Source organism: Miniopterus natalensis, chromosome 16, assembly GCF_054644295.1.
Source record: "Miniopterus natalensis isolate mMinNat1 chromosome 16, mMinNat1.hap1, whole genome shotgun sequence".
In the NCBI taxonomy this organism is placed as follows: Eukaryota; Metazoa; Chordata; class Mammalia; order Chiroptera; family Miniopteridae; genus Miniopterus; species Miniopterus natalensis.
The window spans coordinates 2293856-2311915 of NC_142096.1; the positions used below are offsets into that span (position 1 = coordinate 2293856).

The 18060-nt window shown below is 49.1% G+C and overlaps 1 protein-coding gene across 1 annotated transcript in view; it reads right to left on the bottom strand.

Annotated features, from left to right (window-relative positions):
- Positions 1-274: 274 nt before the first annotated feature.
- Positions 275-18060, bottom strand: part of PRKDC (protein kinase, DNA-activated, catalytic subunit) — an 84895-nt gene continuing 67109 nt past the window's right edge. Inside the window, exons 68-86 of the mRNA XM_087825259.1 lie at positions 17893-18004; positions 16386-16575; positions 15415-15589; positions 14546-14736; positions 13733-13913; positions 12752-12912; positions 10846-11057; positions 9294-9381; positions 9046-9189; positions 8043-8247; positions 6790-6857; positions 6129-6349; positions 5513-5605; positions 4155-4244; positions 3871-3942; positions 3603-3804; positions 2479-2667; positions 1797-1936; positions 275-1377 (exon numbers count right to left, since the gene is read on the bottom strand). Of these exons, the coding sequence (XP_087681385.1) occupies positions 1173-1377; positions 1797-1936; positions 2479-2667; positions 3603-3804; positions 3871-3942; positions 4155-4244; positions 5513-5605; positions 6129-6349; positions 6790-6857; positions 8043-8247; positions 9046-9189; positions 9294-9381; positions 10846-11057; positions 12752-12912; positions 13733-13913; positions 14546-14736; positions 15415-15589; positions 16386-16575; positions 17893-18004 (2939 nt within the window). The 3' untranslated portion in view covers positions 275-1172. The remainder of the gene's footprint in view (positions 1378-1796; positions 1937-2478; positions 2668-3602; positions 3805-3870; positions 3943-4154; positions 4245-5512; positions 5606-6128; positions 6350-6789; positions 6858-8042; positions 8248-9045; positions 9190-9293; positions 9382-10845; positions 11058-12751; positions 12913-13732; positions 13914-14545; positions 14737-15414; positions 15590-16385; positions 16576-17892; positions 18005-18060) is intronic.

An 18060-nucleotide genomic window follows, 5' to 3' on the forward strand; every position in this document is an offset into this window, starting at 1 on the left:
CCCAGCGCTCTTCCCCTCTGCTAAGTGGCCTTCTGTTGATTATGAGCCAGATCAAATGCCTTTATTCAGCCAGAGTCACGGGGCTGGAGTGTGGACCACGGGGGCGAGCCAGACACGCAGCCCTACGTGTGCACCGAGGACGTCACTGTCCCGAGCAGCTGTTCGGGCGTCTGGCGAGCGCTCTACACTGTGACTGTCTCTTTTTTGTTCATGCTCATGGTTTCTGATGGAATTTCCAAGCAGTCAGCTTTGAAATCAGACTCACACACAGCCATCTGGTAACAATGAACTTTTATTGACATAAAAAGTAGTCATTAGAAAACAGTTTCCCATAATATGGGGGCCTAGTTAATGAATATATCCCACATTATCAGGAGTCAAGTGAGAACTGTGGTGAATCAGGAGGCTTTTTTGGTTGTTTTTATGCTACAGCAAAACATCTTTACCAGGTCGCGTGTACACTGGGTTTCCACATGCAGGACCGCTTATTTTCCTTAAAGATGAAGTTTCTTTGAATAAAGACTATTTGCTGAGAACATAAAGGTTTAGTGCCACAATGCATTCACCCTATAGTTAACAGAATAAATTTCTCAAGTAACATAACAACATACTTTATACAAGGTGAACATTTTGGTTTTGAAACTGCATAAAAGTTATACACTAATTTGGGAAAAAACTTTAATCTTCCATATTCTTAACATTATCATTTCTCAAAATCATACAAAAGTTTCCAAATACAAATGTTTGAAAGAAACAGTAATAAAAAGCTCAAGCCAACCTGAGAACAGTCCCAGGTGTGTGGAGGTTTTAGAGGAGGGGCCTGCGCCCTGCCTGGGAATCCAACGGTGACCTCCTGGTCCACAGGCGGACGCTCAGCCGCTGAGCCGCCCCGGCCGGGCCACACTCGCTCCATTAATTAGGACAGCTGGCTCGCCTGAGTCACAGCGCCCCGGACGCCTCTCACCGCACACGCGCGTGGCCCAGACATTCGCCCTCCCACTAAGCCTGCTACAGCCCTAAGCTAACTCCTTACTGCAGCCCAGTCATTCCTTCACCTCAATATTCCCTCGGTCGCCACGACCTTTTCTTCTCTTTAGAGCTTCGGGAAAGTGGGCTCAGGGGACGGGCAGGGTCTTGCTTTCCTATCTTCCGCCCGCGGGCTCCCCCAGACCTCACATCCAGGGCTCCCAGCCTCCCCACGTTCTGCCCAGGATGTTGGGGTCCGTCGCCTGGTCAATCAGGCAGTTCACCTGAGCCTCCTCCGAAAGTCCCCTCTCCGCTTCTTGGGCACGAAGGCTGTAGTCCTTGCTTCCTCGGGCCACTGCGATGTAGTCGGCAAAGGCGGGCACCGTCTCATGGCCCAGGCGTAGCTCGTCACTGGAAAGAGTAAACGGGTGCAAAACCGTAAACCAGCCACCGCTTCCCCGGGTCGCCCCGTTCCCAGCTAGCACGCCTGCCCCCCGTCGTTTATAGGGCTCGTCTGCGCTCATAACCTGGGGGTCAGGAGGTTCCGTTTGTAGACAAACAGAACGTGAGGGCCGCCGAGCGGACGCGCCCGACGGCGGCTCCACGGTTAACGCTCGGGAGCCGCCCCGTGTCCCCGCACCGCCCCGGGCCACGCTGCACTATGTCATCAGTGGGTGTGGAACGGTGTCTCTCTGAGCGATGCTGAGCGCTCGCTGTATGTACAGCGGGGGCAGTGGGGTAACATCCCAGGCCGCACGGAGAGTTCTCGGCGCCGAGGGGCCGTCCCGGCGGCGCCCGGGGTCCCGTCCGCTTCCCACAGGGCGTCTCACCAGGTAACAGCTGCCGGGTTGGCGCCCGCTAACTTCCTCGCGGCGTAGAACACTTTCTGCCGGGGGTACCAGTTTCTCTCTGATACGTTTATTTCTTGAATCCACGATCCTCCCTTTTTCAGCATTTTCTGCTCAAAATTCTAAAGGAAAAGACAACAGTGTACGGGGCCGAATTCAAACAGGTGGACGAGTGACGGCCGTAAGGAACCGGGGCTCTGCGGCCCCTACACGGGCTCTCAGGGCGGCGCGCACCGGCGAGGCCGATCCTGGGCCCCGCAGCTGCAGACGCCGCTCCCTCCGCGGGTGCCAGTGCTGAGCTCATTAAAGAACCCTGAGATTCAAGAAAGCGGTGCTGATCTTCGTGACCAAGAAAGACCCCCTGGGGAACAGGTTTTAAAATAAAAGTTGTCTCCGAGAGAAATCGAGCCCACCAGCAACGGGCCCCTCCTTCCTCCTCTAGTTAGAAACACACTCAATTGAAACAACAGTTTTGTCCAAATAAACGTTACGTTTCTTATCTGGTTTTCAGGCCAAATGATCCCGAATGTTAATTTTGAGAAATGCTCTACAAAACCATGTAAATATTTCAGTAAACACATCTGGATGCCTTTCCATCGTATAAAAGCGGACGGCAGGTTGATGATGCCGTGATAAATGTGACCGAGTTTAGAAGCAGCCCCACCTTCCAGTCGAAGGAAGGCTCCTTCACGAACACGTCCATGGTGGTGGTCAGCAGGTCAGGCTGTGCGCGGAAGGCCCTCAGGCTGTGCACCATGACGCTGTACATGACACCTGTCTCTCTCATGGGTAACATCAGGTTGATAAACTGGCGAGTCAGACGAAACGGCATCAGCTCAGGGACTGGCAGAAACTACAGAGAAAAACCCATGCAAGAAACAGAATATAGTAACTAGAAACCACAGAGGAATAGGCACAAACCATCTCCCCGTGGTCACTGTCCACATCTAGTGAGAACAGGAAAACTTCTTTTTATACGGATATGAATCTAGTGTGCCCAAGAATAATCAACAGCGTCATCCTGGCAATGCAAACCCCATGCGCACAGAGCCACACAGCCTACGGAGATTTAGAAGCACTATTTAAAACATCCAGGGGGCCCGGCCGGCGTGGCTCAGTGGTTGAGCATCAACCTAGGATCCAGTAGGTCGCGGGTTCGATTCCAGGTCAGGGCACATGCCCAGGTTGAGGGCTTGATTCCCCAGCCGGGGATGTGCAGAAGGCAGCCGATCAATGACACTCTCTCATTGATGTTTCTCTCTCCCTCTCCCTCTCTCTCTCTCTCTGAAAATCAACAAAGACATATTAAATACACACACACACACACACATATATGCCTTTATTGATTTCAGAGAGAGGAAGGGAGAGATAGAAACATAAATGAAGAAAAAGTCATTGATCGGCAGCCTCCTGCACGTCCCCAACTGGGGATCGAGGCCCTGACCAGGAATCGAACAGTGATCTCCTGGATCCTAAGTCGATGCTCAACTGCTGAGCCACGCAGGCCGGGCAAAAAAGGCATAGAACTTCCTACGGTCGTCTCTTTCTACAGGAACATGTTCTTCTCAGCTCTGGGGGAATAAGTTGCCATCACACCTGTGCGACCTGTCTGAACCATGACGAAATGAAGCTGAGAATATCCCTTTCCACCAGAATGTCGAATTTAGTAACGTTCCCGACAAAGCTGACCCAACCGACGTGCTGTTTCTTCCTTAGGAACTCTCCACTCCAGAGGGTGTCGCCAAGCCCCGAGACTAGCCGAGGACAGAGGGAGCCTGGCGGGCCTACCTGCGTGGCCGTCCCGAACGCGTGCCCGAAGTCAATCCCGATCACTCCGCCGGTCTCCGCGCTCACCATGAAGTTGTTCAGGTGCCTGTCCCCGATGCCCAGGATCCAGTGGCTAATGCACATCAGAGCGTGAGAGGTGGCGAAGTGGGTGCGCAGAGCCAGGAAGGCCTCGGGGCCGGTGCTCATCCTCAGGAAGGCTCGCCTGCGGAGGGACACGGGCTGTGGTCTCGGCCACGCACCGGCCGGTGGGTAAGGCAGCCATACTCACTTCAACAGATCGGGCGGCACTCTGCTCTCTCTTTTTCTGAAAGATGTGACTGTTTCGGTGCGACTAGCTCTCCTGTGATTTAATAACAGAAAAGGTCTGATTAGAACCTTTGTTCTTGTGACTGGAAATCTAAAATTCTTTATTTACACGGCAGCTCAAATATAAAATAACTAGATTTTGATGATCTCTCTGGGGTAAGTCTTTCTAAGGAACAAAAGTAAAGTATATATGCAACTTTGAGAAGCATGAACTAGTTATAAAGAGGAAAATCTAAACGGACTTACTTGTACATGAGCATGTAGGCGCTGGCGTCCTGTTTCCCAGTCGTCCTTGTCAGCCAGTCTCTATACTCAAATGGAGGGGCTCCGGGATCACTAGCAAACAGGGAAGAGGGAACCAGCATGAGGAAGGTATTCAGCATTAATTATGTGATTTCAGAGGCAGAGATCACCAAGAAGTCACCGAGAAACGGTAAAGAGATAAGCGAAATAAATACGACCTTGAGCATGTTTAATATTAACACTGAGCCAGGCTACTCTGGATCTAGGATTTCAACGCATCGTTCCTCATTCTCAATTTCTAAAGAAACCAAAGTTATTTCCTGTGCAAAAGTTCGGGCACAAAACAACTGGATACAACAATTTTCCCACTGCATAGAGAGAGAAAGGAGAGGACCCAAATAAAGGTGTCTGTGACCTCGGCGTATGGGTCTAGAAATCTCGTCCCAGAAAAGGCCGTGACCACAGGGCGACAGGCGGGGAACAGCGGGGAGCAGCCACGTCACCGCTCAGACAAACCACCCCAAGTTATTCGCTGAGGACGGAGGAGGTCTGTTTCTTCACCTAAAGCCCGGCCCTACTGGCTCTCACGGTGCCCAGCAGGCAGACACACGATCCCCAGGAAGGGAAGCAAAGTGCTCCCTTAGAGGACAATGGGTCTGAATGGGATTTGAAGAGCTGTTTTCGAGAGAACCTGACAGGCAAAGGCAGTAACTGGGCAGATGGAAACATGTGATGGTTGTAATGTTTGGCCACTTTGGGGTTTGTGTCAAAAGCTTTAACAAGTTTTCCTGAAAAATACCTAAAGATAGAACAATTTTGCGACATACGACTTAATAGCGCAATTAAGTTGAATATTTTTTGAGTTGCTACTAAGTTAATTTTGTAATCAGAACTCTGTTTTCAACTAAATTCTCTCCTAGTTTCAACTGGGATGAAAATCTTCAGTATGAAAAACTGCAACATGCAAAGAAAAAAATAGCGATGACTTTTAGTAACGGGGGTTGGAAGTGCCTTGTTTCAAAAAGATAGCGGGCCCTGGACGCGCTGGCTCGGTAGCCAGAGCGTCAGCCCGCAGACCGCAGGGTCGTGGGTTGGATTCCTGGTCAAGGGCACATACCTGGGCTGCGGGTTTGACCCCCGGCCCCGGCTGGGGCACGTGCGGGAGGCAAGCAGTCGCTGTGTTGGCTGGGCCGAGAGCACCCATGAAAAGGGGCCCTGAAATGTGACTGGAAACAGGGGGAGGAAGAGACTGATGGGAAACAAGTCTGCTCAGAGGCAGCAGAGTCCGTCTGGGAGGCAGCAGCCGGCTGGGGGGCACCGGGCGGGGCAGGCGAGGTGAAGCCAGTCCGACTCCACGTTACCTCGTATAAGCTGCTCTCTCCTCTTCCGACATGTTGCTCAAAAGAAGGTCCTTTAAGGTAAAAGTATTTTCAATCCATTCGATTAATCCTAATCTGTAAAAGCAGAATAAAAGGTTGTGAATATAAACCCCAAATGCTCTTTCTTTACTAGAGAGAAAGTTCTGTAGAATTAAAGCAGAATATTTAAGAAATGTATTTTTATTGATTTCAGAGGGAGGGGGAGAGAGAAACATCAATGATGAGAGTCACTGATCGGCTGCCTCCTGCACGCCCCCGACTGGGGATCGAGCCTGAAACCCGGGCCTGTGCCCCGACCGGGAATCGAACCCCGACCTCCTGGACCACAGGTCGGTGCTCAGCTACTGAGCCACGCTGGCCGGGCAAGCAGTAGACTTTCATGTCAATTCCTCACTTACTTTCTCCACATTAAGATGAAAACCACAGGCTTATGAGTGTTTATTAGTCTGGTTTGCTCTCTGTCTTCCTGAAATCGAAAACTCCAACCTGCCAAGCGACCTCCAACCCCGCCTCAGCCACGTTAAACAGGGACTTGGCCCAGGGCTGAGGTTTCCATTCCCGTAAGTCCACCCTCGGACGACAGTGCCCAGGCGGGTACCTGGAGGTCATGGGTATGACGCGGTAGGTCCTCAGCTGCATGTGTCTCTGGCTGCAGGCGGCGTCTCGGGAGAGGACGCCGTTCATGACCCCGAAGACCTGCTGGATGCGCTGGTCCTGCCGCAGGTCCTCGCCCCCCTTCACGAGGAAAGGGTAGTCCCTCTCGTCATGGCCGCGGACAACGATGCGCTTCGGCTTCCTGATAGAAGCCATTGTTTTCACCTGGGAGAGTTAAGGAAGCGTTTTAGGAGCAGCCAGCCCGCCAGCCACCAAGCGGGGAAAGCGAGGGGGGCGGGCACACGCCGCTCAGGGAGAGATCTCTCTGAAAACAGGTGAGGCAGAGGAGAGGGCCGAGGGCGGCGGGGTGTCCCTTCCCTGCTGGAGCACCTGCTCGCACGAGGGCGTCCGCACAGCAAGCAACGCACAACCTCCCGCAGCTGCTCCAATCGCATATATTCTGCAAGTTTATTACGTCCTGAAGTAGGACTGATAGTAAAGCACGGGAAAGATTAAGAAATTCAGTAAATAACAGGGTCAGAAAACTACATACATCTGAGAACAACACAGGGAGTTAACTGCAGGAAAAATACTCTCGTATCTGAAGACCCGCCTGCCACACACGACAACCCACCTGGGGCGACCGGGCCCCACAGGGCACCTACCCGCTCATCAAACCCCGCGATGCGGGCGTGGTATTCCGGCACCGGCTTTCCTTTCCCGTCATACTGACCTGCGACAAAACCAAAAGCCTCCTGTAGATAGTCTGTTACCGGACCCTGTGCGTTGAAAACACGGCTGCTGCGCTGGGCGGTGTTGCCCAGCGGCCGCGCGTCGGCCGGGGACCCGAAAGGCGCCAGCTCATCCCGCCCGGGCACCTGCCCGGCCTGTGGGCTTAGCCCCAGTAGGGGGCGTGCGGGAGGCAGTCAGTCAGTGTTCTGCTCTCACATTCATGTTTCTCTATCTCCCTTTCCCTTCCTCTCTCTCTAAAAAATAATAGCTATTGATCTAATTTATAAAAAAAGCTAATGTAACTTAATAAAAATTTTTTGCTGAAAGTTTTCATTTAAAGAAAACAGACTTCAAAAAATGCTATTAAAAGTAGGCTTACAGCTGTAATATAAATAAGTAATACAGTAATTAATAAATAATAACAAGAATAAACTGTTTGCATGCTGCCAGCTGTAGACCTACTATTGCCCGCCCCGTATTTCTCAACTTGACTAAGGCAAGAATTCCAAACAGCAGGAAAAACACGCTGAGCTACACCAGTGTCCTCTCAAGAATCAAGCTGACTTTCTTCAAACTGCCTGTTTGCGATGCACAGCTGTTAATAATAACAAAGAAAAGTATTTCTCCGAATGGTTTTTATATCCACTGGAATGAGTAACCATATTAAAGCATTTATTTGGGGGGGTTCTGGTGAATTCCAGGGTGAAGAACATGAAATGTACAAAAACTGTCTTTGAAAATGCTGGGTTCACATCTGACCAACCTGCCCTTACCCTCAATGTCACAATCCTTTCTCGGGAGGTAGGTCACCATTATCTCGTCACTATGAACGGGACCGGCACACAGCGCCTCCTGAGAGTGATCTGCACTTATACCTGCATTTTGTTTCTGAGGAAAAGTTACTCAGAAGCAGAGTGTGGGTATTTTTTAGAAGAAATTATGTTACTGCTATTATTAGACAGAAATCTGAACACTCGTCATAATCAGGAATATAAGGAAACGAAAATCCAATTAGACACTGAGTAAAGCACACTGATTCGAAGTAATTATAAATTTTCCTAATGATGAAAACATGGTGACATTTTAAAGTAACAACAACTACCAAGATCCTGGTAACATTTTAGAATCAGAAGCTGCAGCACTGCTCTCCTCAGAGTAGCTCCGTCACTTCCAAAGGCGAACTCACCAGGAACCTCCAGCTCATTTCTGAGGAACTCCACTCGGAAGTCGCTCATCCAGGGTGAGCACTCCTTCAGATTCCCAGGGGCCTTCGAGTCTTTGCACATTTTCAAAAACAGGGTGTTGGAAACGTCACTGAAGCCACGGAGCCCCATTCCGGGTAGTTTGGAACCATGTCTCCCGAAGTGCTTATCAAGCTCTTTCCCAAAAGCCTGAAATGAATAACAACTTCCCTTAAATACTAATGTTTAAGGTAAATTTGAACTCTGGAAAAGGTTCTAGTCTTCTGAATGTTTATAATAAATAAGTACTCAGTTAATTATATAGGGTTTTCCCTGTGCTTTCATGACTTAGAGTTTTGCTTTCCTTGAATGTTTCAGAATCTTAACACAGCACCTGAGGCCTGTCTTTGGTTGGTTTGTGCTCCTTTGGAAAGACAGGAAGAATATGGATGGTTCCAGACACAGATTTTAATAAAAGCTCTAAAAACTTGGGGAAGTCAGCCCTGGCCACTCTGGTTAGAGCGCCAGCCCGTGGACTGAGGGTCTTGGGTTCGACTGCTGGTCAAAGGCATGCACCTGGGTTGCAGGTCCAATCACTGCCCCCAATCGGGGTGCATGTGGGAGGCAACCAATTCATGTGTCTCTCTCACATCAATCCCTCCCTCTTCCCCCTCCCCCATCCCTTCCACTCTCTAAAAATCAATGGAAAAATATCCTCACCCCTTCTGTGAGACTTAAGAAAAAAATTAAACTGCATGTAACCTTCATATCTGGGAATCGGAGCATGAAGAACCAGACAGAATAAAACCCCCAAGATTTTACCTACTGCCCCACTTGCCACTATAAGACCTAAAAATATGCCATCGATACTTCAAAGAAGGCATCAGACCTAAAGAAGGTTACAAATTCAACAGACATTTTAAAACCAGAATTGCTAACAAATCAGCAAATACAGGTACTGACGTTCACAATGACTGTCACCATGAAGCAGGCGGCCAGCGCACATACCTTAATAAACTTCCTTCTGAAGGCCCCGATGCCTGGGGCCTGCGGGTCCCCCAAGGCCGCATACATTCTCTCGTACATCTTCTCAAGGGTTTTTTTATTTACAGGGTTCTTTGCTAATTCAACTTTGATGTCATCAGTCCAGTCCTGGGCGGGGGGAAAATTTTTAAAAAAAGGAGAGAAATCAAGCTAGATTGTAAGTAGGCCTTACCTAAGGCCTACGCTTTTTGGGCTAGAAGACGCAGGATTACCTTAAAGATCAGCTCGGGATTAGAGAGTTGCTCCAGGGCACCGATGAAACCTTGAATCTCTCCTCCTCGATCCAACTTCTGTTTAATCCTATAAAAATCACCAAGGTGAGGTGATCAACCACCTTCCACAGACCAAGGTGGTAATTATAATTATTTTTACTTACATATAAAACTATACATAACTAACTACAGTCTAGGGAAGAAGCAATTTAAAAATTCTATCTCATATTAGACAAGGGACAAAGTATGTCCGGACATCCCCTCTTATCCACGGTTTCTGTGGTGCCAGTTATCCACGGTTAACTGGTTCATTGTGGTCCAGAAATACTAAGTGGGGAGATCCAGGGATAAACCGCTCGTGAGTTTTAAACTGCAGGGCATTCCAGTGCCGAGATGGAACCTGGTGCTGCCCCACCTGGGACGGGAATTGCCTCTGCCCAGCAGGCCCAGCCCACTTTGTCTCATCACTTGGGCACCGTGTCATCTCACGTTACCACCAGAAAGGTGAGTGCAGAACAGTAACACGTCCGTGAGAGACCACGTCCATGTAACGTCCATCACAGTATGTTATAGTTGTTCCACTATTACTGCTGCCAATCTCTTACTGTGCCTAATTTATAAATTAAACTTTATCACTGGTATGTCTGTATAGGAAAAAACAAAGTACATATAGGGTTTGGCACACTCTGCATTTGCAGGCATCCGCTGGGGTCCTGGAGCATGTCCCCCGTGAATAAAGGACAGCTAAGTGCATTCCGCAGAGAGCGATTCTCAGGGAGGTAAGACAGAAGCAAATCTCCTCGCAAATAACGTCAACATTTTGATATATACGATTTGATAAACACAGTTCTGAAGTTACCGTATGAAAGAAAAGGCCACTTTCTCAACACATTTTTAAAACTGTTCCCTTTCTTTCTTTTAAACTGATCCCGCTGCAGTGGACCCGGCTGACAGGCCGTGACAACGGCTGGGCCCAAGTCTTTGTTGTCTTCTCAGAAACAAAACACTAAATAATACAGCAAATCAGCTCATAACAACAACAACACAGCTTCTGACAGAATGCCCGCTAGGACACCTCACATTTATCAAGTATTGTTGCAAAGTAAGACGCCACTGCCGGTTCTGTCTCCACGTTCATCAACTGGAGAAATGAGGAGTGGCGCCTCAGGCAGCCTACTGAACCCTAATTAAGAAGAGGGGCTCCCTGCATATTTTCAATTAAAGAAGAATTTCTCAAGAGCCGACTTCAAAAAGCATTTCATCCAGCCTGTTCTAACCAACAGGTTGCTATTCGCATAAGGGCAGAACATCTCATGAATAACATTCTAAGATGAAATGTAATTTAAAAAGGAAAGAAATTCTACAACAAATCACACACCCAGGGTAGATACATTTAACAAAGATATCTAAGATCTTTTGTGCTCCGGTGAAAGCTCTGATTAACTTGAAGACAAACCTAAGCTTCCACGTGTTTGCTTTTACCATACACATTTTTTATAAACTGCAGTATTTAACTACCGTAGAAATCAACCTAATTTCCCTGCAATATCACCTTGCCACAAACTCCTTATTCTTACGACCAGCGGAAGTGTCTTTGAAGGAATAGCTTTCACTGCTAATGATAAACGGGTAGACGATCGCCTGCGGGTAGTGGTCGGCGATCTCCTCCACGGTGTGCTGGACGGCCACCGCTTCCTCTTTGTCCAGTAAGGCCACCAAGTGGCTGATCCAGCCAATGAACTGCCAGCAAGGGATGGAAGAAATCTGAAACACAGAGACTGCGGCTTAGTAACGAGTAAAACGTTAAACATTGTTTTATTATAAAAGTAACTTGCCCAATATAAAAAGTATAGCCCGGCTGGGCGTGGCTCAGAGGTTGAGCATCGACCGAGGATCCAGGAGATCGGGGTTCGATTCCCAGTCAGGGCACATGCTGGGTTGCGGGCTCGATCCCCAGTGGGGGGCGTGCAGGAGGCAGCCGATCAATCATCATTGATGTTTCTCTCTCTCTCTCTCCCCCTCTCCCTTCCTCTCTCTGAAATCAATAAAGACATATTAAAAACAAACAAGCAAATACTTGCTGTGTACATAACAGAGGATTATGTCACTGTTTTTGAACTGCTGTATTATCAACTCAAAGTTGGCCTATTTTCCAGTGAAACATCTATAAATGTGATTAAGGAGCCTTCCAGATGGCTGTTCACTGTTTACAGACGTGGCCCAACTGTCGAAAAGGCAGCAGGAAGACAGAGCCTTGTGTGGGGTGAGCACAGCAGGGGCACAGGAGCTGGTGACAGGACACATGGGGGACTGCAGGCTGCTTCCATGTGCCTGCACACTAGCTGCTCGCTGTGAATTCATACACCTCAGGGTCCCTCCGAACATGGTGCCCCTGGCGGGCATTGCGGTCCCTGGGGTGGGGTGCTGCTGGCAGGCACTGCGGTCCCTGGGGTGGGGTGCTGCTGGCGGGCACTGTGATCCCTGGAGTGGGGTGCTGCTGGTGGGCACTGCGGTCCCTGGGGTGGGATGCTGCTGGCGGGCACTGTGATCCCTGGGGTGGGATGCTGCTGGCGGGCACTGCGGTCCCTGGGGTGGGATGCCCCTGGTGGGCACTGCGGTCCCTGGGGTGGGATGCCGCTGGCGGGCACTGCGGTCCCTGGGGTGGGATGCCCCTGGTGGGCACTGCGGTCCCTGGGGTGGGATGCTGCTGGCGGGCACTGCGGTCCCTGGGGTGGGATGCTGCTGGCGGGCACTGTGATCCCTGGGGTGGGGTGCTGCTGGCGGGCACTGCGGTCCTGGGGTGGGGTGCTGCTGGCGGGCACTGCGGTCCTGGGGTGGGATGCTGCTGGTGGGCACTGCGGTCCCTGGGGTGGGGTGCTGCTGGCGGGCACTGCGGTCCCTGGGGTGGGGTGCTGCTGGCGGGCACTGCGGTCCCTGGGGTGGGGTGCTGCTGGCGGGCACTGCGGTCCCTGGGGTGGGGTGCTGCTGGCGGGCACTGTGGTCCCTGGGGTGGGGTGCTGCTGGCGGGCACTGCGGTCCCTGGGGTGGGGTGCTGCTGGCGGGCACTGCGGTCCTGGGGCTGGGATGCCGCTGAGATGTACTTCTTCCTCCCTGGCCTAAGCAGTACACTGAGCATAGGCGTCAGCAGATGTTACAGACACAGCTCTGCCTTTACGGACAGTAAACTGCACCGCAGAGAAAATTCCCATCTCTGTCCCAAATATACCTCCTCCCCTATTCCTTGGGGTCCTTGTTCGGACACAGTGTAATCGCCATCCACTGAGGACAGTGGGCAAGGGTGATTCCTCCTCTGCACAGTTTTAAGTTACATGGTGGTCTTGGGAAGTAACACAATTCCGGGCCTATTGGGAAAAGCTGAAATACGTGCATCGTGCGTATTCAGGGGTCTGGATGCAAACAGGAGCACGTCCCTAAGTTCTGTGGACTGAAGACACTACCTCTCTTGTCATGAGGCTCAGGGTCTCCTCTGGAAACTGCTCTATGATCTGCAGGAGCCTGGGGAACCTCAGCCGGGCCTCCTCGGAGTGCAGCCTTAGAGCCTTCAGCATCCCGTCCACCACGAGGGCCGGGTACGTCTGCAGCTCCTCAGACTCGGTGACTGACACGGGAGGGATGGGAACAGTCAGTACATCCACGAACACAAATTATACATTTAACGCGCAATTCTAGGCTCCCCTTCTGGCTTATGTTTTGTGGAATGTCATTGTTTCTTGTTGGTTTTCCCTCTAACAACTACTTTAAATCAACAAACAGCAGAAGCAGTTTTGGACAATATGGAAAAGTTTCTATCTCGAAGCTGAGCTTTCCTGCTGAGTTACCCAACCTGCAGAGGCAGTTTGCTTTCTGGGCTGGGAACACAGGGCAGCCGCTGGCTACTGAAGTTATCCCAGGAGCAGGAGTCAGAATACAGAGCTGAGAACACCAAAGCCACCAGCAGAAAATGAGAGTGTAGCCTGGCTGGTGTGGCTCAGCGGTTGAGCACTGACCCATGAACCAGGAGATCACGGTTCGATTCCTGGTCAGGGCGCATGCCCGGGTTTCGGGCTCGATCCCCAGTAGGGGGCGTGCAGGAGGCAGCCGGTCACTGATGTTTCTATCTCTCCCTCTCCCTTCCTCTGTTTTTGAAATCAACAAAAACATATTTATAAAGAGAGAAAAAGACATACCAATCCCAATCCCACTCAGTATTTAAAAAAAAAGAAAGTGTAAAAGAAATGAATGGAAAGACAGAAGACAGCGTGGCTCCAGGCCAGAAGCTAAGCAGGCCGTGCTGCCTGGAGATGTCATTCCTTCTCAGAGAGGCAAGACTTTTCTCACTTAAAACCAACACACAAGTAGGAAACCAAGAGCGTGTACGGAATTCTCAACATTTCACATTCACATGAAGTGACGCAGCTTCTTTTTCTCTTGTGACTCACCTGACGCAGACTCTTCCTGCTTGCGCAGCTGCTGGTCACAGAAAACCACCAGCGTCATGTGGGCATCGGCCACCCCGGCTGCGGGCTGCTGGTCCCCACTGGAAGGCCCGGCTCCCCCCTCGGCTACCCGCACGGCCTCCGACAGGTAACAAAATGCTCTCTGGTACAGCCCCGCGGCCACCTGGAACGCAGAGGGCCCAGAACACCTGTCTGTGTGACCGAAGCTTTGGGAAAACTCTGTTTTCTACTTGTGATGATCCAGGAAGACGACCTGCGGTCCATTAGTCATAAAGTGACAGATGGAGAAAGCTGGCCATGTGGGAAGGGACAGTCTGCCCTGACTGTGATAGAGTGAGGTCCTGAGCGTATAAAATACAACCAACCAAAGACGAGTAAGCCAGGTGTGGGCCAGGCGGTCTGCGGTCACACAGAGCAGGCACCCAAGTCCCTGTGGGTCATGCAGCCTGTCGGGAACTTAGAGAGATGGGGGTTGGCGCCTCGGGGCCCGTGCCCTACGTAGGCGTTGGTGACACTGTGGGGGAAGAAGGCGAAGCTGCACAACTACAGGGAGGTGGGTCACGGCGAGATGACCAAAAGTGCTCCTTAGTGACAGGAATTCTGTTCAGCAAAGTTTCAGGTGGTTCAGATGATCCTTCTGTCACTGAGCTGTAATTACGATGTGACCATGGTGGGGGCAAGCCCACCGCCCTGACTCTGCCCTCTCCCCATCATTTCTCTCACGAAGCTGAAGGTTGCACATTAAGGATGCACAACATGCAGATGTGAAAAGCTCATGCTCGCAATAAACATTACCTTTTCCACATTCTCCGAGCTGGACCCAGAAAGTTCCAAGATTCTTCGGGCCTTGCTCTCCTCAATCTCAGCAAGGCAGCTCGGCTCGCTGCTGAGAGCGTTCGCCATGATGCGGTAAGTCGTGCCCAAGAGCACGTTGCGGTCACGGAGACCCAAAGGGTTAGTGCTTGAGTAGCTTGGTGTGTTCTCACCTGTTGGATTAAAACACAACAAAAACCACACACACAGGCTCACATGAGATTTCTTTCAGAAGTAAATGAATACCATAAATTAAAAAAAAAAAAAAAAAGAAAGAAATTCGCAGTGTCTAAGTTGTTTTCTATTAAGGAATTAACTAAAATAAATCTTGATGTGATAAGACACTACTTCAGACACTGGTCAGGGGTCTTGAACCAACACGAGCAGTGACCGTATCTGAACACACAGAGGCTGAACATTTAAAACACGGACTGACTTTCATTCAAGTGTCATCGTTCTGCGTTTCCTCCCTGAGTCTTAAAAGTTATACTGTTAGGAAAAGAGAAGACCTGAGGGAGAGAAAAGCTTTTTATGTCTTCATTTTTTTCACAAGGTAATTCTTATACGTAAACATAAACTTTTCAAAATAATTAAACTATTAGGCTCACTAACTACTAAAAAGAACTTTTACTTTCAATTCTACTTTGTAGACACAGAAACAAAAGCTCCCAGTGTCATGGTCAAGGGCAGCACTAAACTGCAAAGTATCTTTGGCCCCAACTAGCTAACAAAATCACCAAGGCTTAATTCCCAAATGCCAGATGAAGCAACACAAATAATCATTTCAGAAGACGCAGAGATATGACATGAACCAGCATTCTCAGGCCTGTATAGATAGAGGAGCCTCACACCCAGCAAGGAGACTGTCTTCAGCACGGTCAGGATCTGCTCGGGACAACGCTGGCTCTGGCTCCGGCCGTGGCTGAGCCGACAGTAGCTGTGAACCCATCGCGCCAGCCAGTCCGCTCTGGTCTTTGACTCTTTGTGCAGGTCCTTCAGGAGTTTCATGGCAAGGGAGAAATTGTTCTGTGTAACAGAAGACAGAAAGTAGTACAATGACATGAATGTAATTGTAGAAATAAAAGTGTCTTGCAAAAGTTTTTGGTTAATCAGCCTGGTTTCCTTTATGCATGACCCAATTCACCTTCGGGCAGCTAATCCATCTCCTTAGCTTAAATTAAATGTCTTTTTACTTACCATGTGGATATAATTCACATGTATTGTATGCAATTCAGTGTCTTTTATTTACTTATTTATTTATTAAATATGTTTTTATTGATTTCAGAGAGAGGAAGGGAGAGGGAGAGAGAGAGAGAAACATCAATGATGAGAGAGTCACGGATCGGCTGCCTCCTGCGGGCCCCCTACTGGGGATCGAGCCCGCAACCTGGGCATGTGCCCTGATCGGGAATCGAACCGGGGACCTCTCTGTTCCTCGGTCAGTGCTCAGCCCCTGAGCCACGCCGGCCGGGCAAGCATACTTACATATTAAGAAAGAATCTTACTATCAAATGACAGAACTCCACAAACTAACCCTAAATACAGTTTGTAACTAACTGGCAAGCCTTCATTTTGCTGAAGGGGATCAAACCTGATATTAATCTCATTTCCTTTTTCAATAACAGAAAATAATTACTTTGAAATGATTAGCAAGTATAGAAGTAAGAGTTTCTTTAGTTTATTTTCTTACAAAGAGAAACAACTGCTAACTACTGAATTACCTTTAAGATTCAGATTTTAAAGAAAAGCTAAAAAAAAAAAAAAAAAAGCTAATTTAAGAAAATTCTGCGACGCAGCAGAGGACATGACTGTGGGCACCGACCTGCTTTCGCGCGCTCTCGACCATCTTCATTTTCATGGCAAACTTGCAGCTCTTAACCAGGGAGCTGACGTCCTCCTGCGGCTCCCGCACCTCCACCTCCTCCCTGGGCTCTGCATCGCCATCCAAGCTCATACTAGAGTCATCTGGGCAAACAGTGAGCTTCTCCTCTATTTTGCTGAGGAAGAAACATCTACACAAAACAAGGAAAAATGAGAACGCCTCATGAAAGAAATCTTTGACATGAGGACACTACCAGGCCTAGTTTTGCCACGAGGGTAACAATAGTTGCGGGTGGTCAGCGGCCTGAGCGGCTAAGACTCTGACAGAAACTCTCTTGTACTGTGTGTGGAGAAGTGTGAAAGGAGCCTGGGCAGACCAAAGATTGCAAAGGGAATCCCGGAGGGGAGAGAGCCAGAGCTGGGAGCCTTCGGTCCTGGACGTGACGCCGCACAGGTCCCGGCCCACCCGGGAAGGACGCGTGTGCAGGGCTGGCTCCACACGCTGAAGGAAAGGCTTGAAAACTGAACTGAAATCGAACCAACAGACGAAGGCAAGAGAGTCTACTACCCAGATCCAAGTGGGATCCTATAATATACATTCTGCTGAGGTTTAGAGAAGAACTCAGAGTCTACACAAGATAATACTCGTAATTTCTAAGGCGCACTCTAAAATTAATTGATACACAAAGACCCAGGAAACTGTATCAGTGCTCAGTGGGAGACGGTCCAGGCGCCAACTTTAAAATGACCCAGGTGTTGGAACGATCATTCCGGGAAGGACTTTAAAGACGTCATTTTCACTATGGTACAAGAAATAAAGACAAATACACATGAAACAAATGAAAAGGTAGATATCTCAGTAGAGAGTATAAAATGAACCAAAAGGAAATTTTACAAATGAAAAAATACCTGAAATAAAACATTCACTAAACAAAATTTAAAGAGGAATGAAGATAACAGAGAAAATGACAGTGAACCTGAAGACAGATCAATAGTAATGAACCGACCTGAAGAAGAGAGAAAAAGACTTAATAAAAATGAGCAGAGCTTAAGGACTATGGGGGACAATGTTAAATATATATATATATATATATATATATATATAAAATTACATAATAGAGTTGGGAGGCAGGAGGCAAGATATAAAAACAGAATCCTAAAAAATCATTAAGCAGTGTTTCCTTTGCTGCTGTATCACCACCTAACATTCAGCCCTGGGACAGACGCACCTGGACGACTGCCCTGCGGCCCCCTTGCCCTCTCTCGCTGCCAGACCACCTCGCGCGAGGTGAATTCAAAGTGAGTGGGCAGCGTTTCCCCACAGGGGACAGGGGATATATTGCTGACGTGGTGAGTTTTGTTAGAACAACTTAAATGGAAAATTGGCAAGATAAGGAAACTTACACTAGATTCAAACCCACATTTTTCTAAACCACAGTCTCAGAGAAAAACAGTTCTGGCAATTTCAGAAAATAATTCATATTCAACTCAACAGGATCCCATCTTACCGATTTGTGATAATGTCATCCCAGATGTTCAAGGGGTCCATTTTAGCATCTGGATATCTGTTTGTCCAGGTTCTTAGAAGTCTCTTAAGGGGAACTAGAGATGATAAATTACCTAAAAACAATATCAGAGGACGGTTACATCCACAGCTCAATGACAAGACCAACGTA